This window comes from Salmo trutta, chromosome 39 (assembly GCF_901001165.1).
Source record: "Salmo trutta chromosome 39, fSalTru1.1, whole genome shotgun sequence".
Classification (NCBI taxonomy): domain Eukaryota; kingdom Metazoa; phylum Chordata; class Actinopteri; order Salmoniformes; family Salmonidae; genus Salmo; species Salmo trutta.
The window spans coordinates 11307833-11314413 of NC_042995.1; the positions used below are offsets into that span (position 1 = coordinate 11307833).

The window sequence follows — 6581 nt, forward strand, 5'->3', positions numbered from 1 at the left end:
TGAGAATGTTTGTATAATTTTCATCTAGCTGATCTACTGCATTACAATACACAATACAATGCCTTTACTTTACTCTTTACACAGCATACGATGGGTCAGGAATCCTTTACCTTTCATCTGATGTACAACAAGGGCAAAGGACTTACTGTCATTTTTCATCACTAGAATAAACAACAAAAACAAATATTGGAATGAAACATTGTATCAATTTATGTACAGAAATCAGGTAATAAATGAACCTCTAGATTACCAACCTTCGTGACATTATGCTTTAAAACATTGAAATCTTATAAAACTTGAGACAGGAATACAAGTCAGAAATCGGAAGTGGATTTGTCCTTCTCTGAGCATTTGGGCTGGTTTAAATAAAGTAGAAAAATCTCTCCTTCAGTTCCACTTTGCTGTGAAATACATTGTCATTGCACATAACACTGTTATCACAATTCTCTGATGATTTGTTCTTTGTTGTGTATTGTCAGTCTTTATGACAGTGTGGAGTACTGAGACGTCCATGATGTTGCTGCTGCAAGTCCCTGGAATCTCTCCAATGGTGCTCGAATACATCTTCTCTACATCTTCTCTTCAATACATCACTGTAGTTTTCAGGAAGAGTCTTCCATCTGAGAAACAACAGGTGAGAAACAAATCTGGTAAACAAAGATAGTAAACTAAGAAGATCAACAAAGATAGCAAACTAAAATACATAAGAGTATTGTTCTGTATATATAAATCCAACAAGTATGTTTTGTCTTCTAGGGCCTCTTGTCTGTTAAAAACGCTCTTTGGAAAGATTTATTACTGCATGTAAGTTATGCAAATGATGTCTATGCAAATACATCAGGAGGACAATTAAGACAGCCATTAATTACGGGGCCTTGCTCTTTTTTTTTGCTTCACTGACATTAAATTAAATTTCCCTTTTAACGGTTTAGATGTTTGATCTGCTAACAAAGAGGGAGCCAGTCCCTGTCGGGGGACTATGCAGCAGGAGAGAGAGGGGGTAGATGGGGTCTGTCGGGGGACTCTGCAGCAGGAGAGAGAGGGGGTAGATGGGGTCTGTGGGGGGACTCTGCAGCAGAAAAGAGAGGGGGTAGATGGGGTCTGTTGGGGGACTCTGCAGCAGGAGAGAGAGGGGGTAGATGGGGTCTGTGGGGGGACGCTGCAGCAGGAGAGAGAGGGGGTAGAGGGGGTCTGTGGGGGGACTCTGCAGCAGGAGAGAGAGGGGGTAGATGGGGTCTGTGGGGGTAGATGGGCTCTGTGGGGGTAGATGGGGTAGAGGGGGTAGATGGGGTCTGTGGGGGTAGATGGGGATAGATGGGGATAGATGGGGTAGATGGGGTAGATGGGGTAGAGGGGGTAGACGGGGTAGAGGGGGTAGATGGGGTAGAGGGGGTAGATGGGGTAGATGGGGTAGATGGGGTCTGTGGGGGTAGATGGGGTAGAGGGGGTAGATGGGGTAGAGGGGGTCTGTGGGGGTAGAGGGGGTGTACTGTCGTTGTGATACACAGAGCATCTGAAATGCTCTCCAACACCTTCATAACAGATAACAATAGAATGATACGCTCAACACTTAACTATTAAAAAGTGTTTATCAATGTGGTTGCTGCTACATAGACCGACGGCGTTAGTCTAACTCAACGTAAACACCCAGACATTTAGGCAACTAGGATAAGGATGGATGAGCCATTCAGAAGCTGCCGTACCTTGTATCGCTGCCTCTGCGTCAGTCCTGACGTTACCTTGGTTACCGTTGTCTACTTCCTGGGTCAGTGAGTCTGATTGGAGGGTAATGATGACGGAGAGGCAGGAGTTTAGTCATTAATTATCACACCTAATTACTAGTAAATGAGAAGTAAAAGGGTAATACATTCATTTTCATAAAGGAACATAAATGACAACGTAAAACTGCACCATTAAGTCAAAATGAAGAGTGAATAAAGAGTCAAATGTAAATGAAATGTAAAAGAAGAGTGAATGTAAAAGGTAATGTAGCCTGAAGGCTTACCACAGAGGGCTCTGTCTGATGCTACAGTCTGCTGCAGTGTCTGCTCAGCATGGTCTCTCAGTTTACACTCAAACTGCAGAGCCTCCTGAAGTTTCCTCTTGGTCTTCTTCTCTTTCTTCAGACGCTTCTGGATCAGCACTGATAGTTGAGGCACTGAAATACCAGAACAGTTGAGGCACTGAAATACACAGAACAGTTGAGGCACTGAAATACACAGAACAGTTGAGGCACTGAAATACACAGAACAGTTGAGGCACTGAAATAGACAGAACAGTTGAGGCACTGAAATACACAGAACAGTTGAGGCACTGAAATACACAGAACAGTTGAGGCACTGAAATACACAGAACAGTTGAGGCACTGAAATACCAGAACAGTTGAGGCACTGAAATACACAGAACAGTTGAGGCACTGAAATACACAGAACAGTTGAGGCACTGAAATACACAGAACAGTTGAGGCACTGAAATACACAGAACATTTGAGGCACTGAAATACACAGAACAGTTGAGGCACTGAAATACACAGACATTTGAGGCACTGAAATACACAGAACAGTTGAGGCACTGAAATAGACAGAACAGTTGAGGCACTGAAATACCACAGAACAGTTGAGGCACTGAAATACACAGAACAGTTGAGGCACTGAAATACACAGAACAGTTGAGGCACTGAAATACACAGAACAGTTGAGGCACTGAAATACACAGAACAGTTGAGGCACTGAAATACACAGAACAGTTGAGGCACTGAAATACACAGAACAGTTGAGGCACTGAAATACACAGAACAGTTGAGGCACTGAAATACACAGAACAGTTGAGGCACTGAAATACACAACATTTGAGGCACTGAAATACACAGAACAGTTGAGGCACTGAAATAGACAGAACAGTTGAGGCACTGAAATACACAGAACAGTTGAGGCACTGAAATACACAGAACAGTTGAGGCACTGAAATACACAGAACAGTTGAGGCACTGAAATACACAGAACATTTGAGGCACTGAAATAGACAGAACAGTTGAGGCACTGAAATACACAGAACAGTTGAGGCACTGAAATACACAGAACAGTTGAGGCACTGAAATACACAGAACAGTTGAGGCACTGAAATAGACAGAACATTTGAGGCACTGAAATAGACTGAACAGTTGAGGATTGTGAGGAATTGCAGTGCTTGTTTTCAGGGCTCACTAGAAACACAGATGAGTAGTATGGTGTGCAGTGTGTTGTGGGTAATGTAGTGTTAACCTACCTCTGTTTTTCTGCTCCATGGTGAGCTGTCTCTCCAGTGTCTCTCTAAGTTCCCTCTCTCTGAACAGTTCACTGTGGGTAATGTAGTGTAGTATGGTGTGCAGTGTGTTGTGGGTAATGTATTGTTAACCTACCTCTGTTTTTCTGCTCCATGGTGAGCTGTCTCTCCAGTGTCTCTCTAAGTTCCCTCTCTCTGAACAGTTCCATCTTCAGCTCTGACTTCTCCGTCTGCACCTGCTTGTCCTGCGCGCGCGTGTTGTCTATGGCAACCTTCAGCAAGCCCTGCTTGGAGGGCACAGAGTAAGACACACATCAAGAGGTTGTTACACTAAATCCATACATCACTGTAGTGTGTAGTCTCTCCATCTCTAATCTAAATCCATACATCACTGTAATGTGTAGTCTCTCCATCTCTAATCTAAATCCATACATCACTGTAGTGTGTAGTCTCTACATCTCTAATCTAAATCCATACATCACTGTAGTGTGTAGTCTCTACGTCTCTAATCTAAATCCATACATCACTGTAGTGTGTAGTCTCTCCATCTCTAATCTAAATCCATACATCACTGTAGTGTGTAGTCTCTACATCTCTAATCTAAATCCATACATCACTGTAGTGTGTAGTCTCTACATCTCTAATCTAAATCCATACATCACTGTAGTGTGTAGTCTCTCCATCTCTAATCTAAATCCATACATCACTGTAGTGTGTAGTCTCTACATCTCTAATCTAAATCCATACATCACTGTAGTGTGTAGTCTCTACATCTCTAATCTAAATCCATACATCACTGTAGTGTGTAGTCTCTACATCTCTTATCTTCAGTCAAAATGTTTACAGACTTAATTTAAAAAAAATCTAAACAAATATGCTGGAGGTAGAGTTGGGTGTTTTGAGGTTTAAATAATGATTGGTGATCCCCAAGAGACACAGAGAGATGAGATGAGATGAGGTGGAGCCCAGAGACACAGATAGAGAGATGAGATGAGGTGGAGCCCAGAGACACAGATAGAGAGATGAGATGAGGTGGAGTCCAGAGACACAGAGAGAGATGAGATGAGGTGGAGCCCAGAGACACAGATAGAGAGATGAGATGAGGTGGAGCCCAGAGACACAGATAGAGAGATGCGATGAGGTCGAGCCCACAGACACAGAGAGAGATGAGATGAGGTGGAGCCCAGAGACACAGGTAGAGAGATGAGATGAGGTGGAGCCCAGAGACACAGATAGAGAGATGAGATGAGGTGGAGCCCAGAGACACAGATAGAGAGATGAGATGAGGTGGAGCCCAGAGACACAGATAGAGAGATGAGATGAGGTGGAGCCCAGAGACACAGATAGAGAGATAAGATGAGGTGGAGTCCAGAGACACAGATAGAGAGATGAGATGAAGTGGAGCCCAGAGACACAGATAGAGAGATGAGATGAGGTGGAGCCCAGAGACACAGATAGAGAGATGAGATGAGGTGGAGCCCAGAGACACAGAGAGAGATGCGATGAGGTGGAGCCCAGAGACACAGATAGAGAGATGCGATGAGGTCGAGCCCACAGACACAGAGAGAGATGAGATGAGGTGGAGCCCAGAGACACAGATAGAGAGGTGAGATGAGGTGGAGCCCAGAGACACAGATAGAGAGATGAAATGAGGTGGAGCCCAGAGACACAGATAGAGAGATGAGATGAGGTGGAGCCCAGAGACACAGAGAGAGAGATGAGATGAGGTGGAGCCCAGAGACACAGAGAGAGATGAGATGAGGTGGAGCCCAGAGACACAGATAGAGAGATGAGATGAGGTGGAGCCCAGAGACACAGATAGAGAGATGAGATGAGGTGGAGCCCAGAGACACAGATAGAGAGATGAGATGAGGTGGAGCCCAGAGACACAGATAGAGAGATGAGATGAGGTGGAGCCCAGAGACACAGATAGAGAGATGAGATGAGGTGGAGCCCAGAGACACAGATAGAGAGATGAGATGAGGTGGAGCCCAGAGACACAGAGAGAGATGCGATGAGGTGGAGCCCAGAGACACAGAGAGAGATGAGATGAGGTGGAGCCCAGAGACACAGATAGAGAGATGAGATGAGGAGCCCAGAGACACAGAGAGGGATGAGATGAGGTGGAACCCAGAGACACAGAGAGGGATGAGATGAGGTGGAGCTACACATCCAGATGTGTAATGACAAACTGTGAGTAGAGAAAGAAGATGCAGCCTACCCACATCCAATATCAAAACGTGGTTCAGCAAAACATTGTCACCATTATACCTTCTGGGATGATTCAGTAGAAAACAGTGAGTAGAGCCCCACCTGGATGTTAGTGAGCAGTGTCTCTATTGACGACAGCCCCTCAGGGAAGATAAAGGGTCCGGGGAACCCTGGAGGAAGCTTCTGCCCCGAGAACGACAGCCTCTCATAGCCGTCTCTGACTGTCTCTCTAAATGGCTCTCTGATTGGTTCTCTGACTGTCTGGGTGCTCAGGGAACCACAGTCATCTGGGGACAGACACAGAAAATAGCAGAGAAGTCATCAGAATACATGTACAGTTGTGTTTGTCTCTTCTGGGGACAAAGAAAGACAGTGATGGTGACATTTATTATTCAGAACATGCAAAATAGAGGAAGATTGTGATTGGCTGTGTCCACAACTAAAATACAACTGGCAAACACAAGAAACCACACTCACCTCTGAGTATACTGTAATACTGTGTTCTAAACACAGATGGAAACACACACTGTCCCCTGAATATACTGTAATACTGTGTTCTAAACACACACTGTCCTCTGAGTATACTGTAATACTGTGTTCTAAACACAGATGGAAACACACACTGTCCCCTGAGTATACTGTAATACTGTGTTCTAAACACACACTGTTCCCTGAATATACTGTAATACTGTGTTCTAAACACACACTGTCCTCTGAGTATACTGTAATACTGTGTTTTAAACACAGATGGAAACACACACTGTCCCCTGAGTATACTGTAATACTGTGTTCTAAACACACACTGTCCTCTGAGTATACTGTAATACTGTGTTCTAAACACACACTGTCCCCTGAGTATACTGTAATACTGTGTTCTAAACACAGATGTCTGTTCTCCTGCACTACTGACATTGATAACTATGTCATGGCCAAGTTTAAATCACACACTTTCTCCCTCTTTGTCTTGCTCCTCACTCTCACAGACAGACGCCTGCTATCTCTGCCAGTTGGTATAGAGGCAACAGCTGCTCTGTTTCTTTAATTAGCTTCAGTGTCTCGATGTCAGATTGAGTAGTGTTGTTTTACCTCTACAGATCAGATGGAGTAGT

General features: G+C 44.4%; 1 protein-coding gene across 2 annotated transcripts; it reads right to left on the bottom strand.

Moving 5' to 3' along the window:
• On the bottom strand, positions 1 to 5753 carry LOC115179554 (dachshund homolog 1-like). Of its 2 annotated transcripts, none has more exons than XM_029741184.1 (5): positions 5575 to 5753; positions 3265 to 3545; positions 2006 to 2143; positions 1704 to 1775; positions 1 to 620 (listed from the first exon to the last, which is right to left on the bottom strand). In XM_029741184.1, exons 2-5 carry the CDS (start codon positions 3281 to 3283, stop codon positions 583 to 585), a joined length of 267 nt encoding a protein of 88 aa, XP_029597044.1. In that variant the 5' UTR covers positions 3284 to 3545; positions 5575 to 5753; the 3' UTR covers positions 1 to 582. The 2 variants fall into 2 exon arrangements, with proteins under 2 accessions (XP_029597044.1, XP_029597046.1); XM_029741186.1 differs by having other exon boundaries at positions 3265 to 3548.
• Between the last annotated feature and the right edge of the window lie 828 nt (positions 5754 to 6581).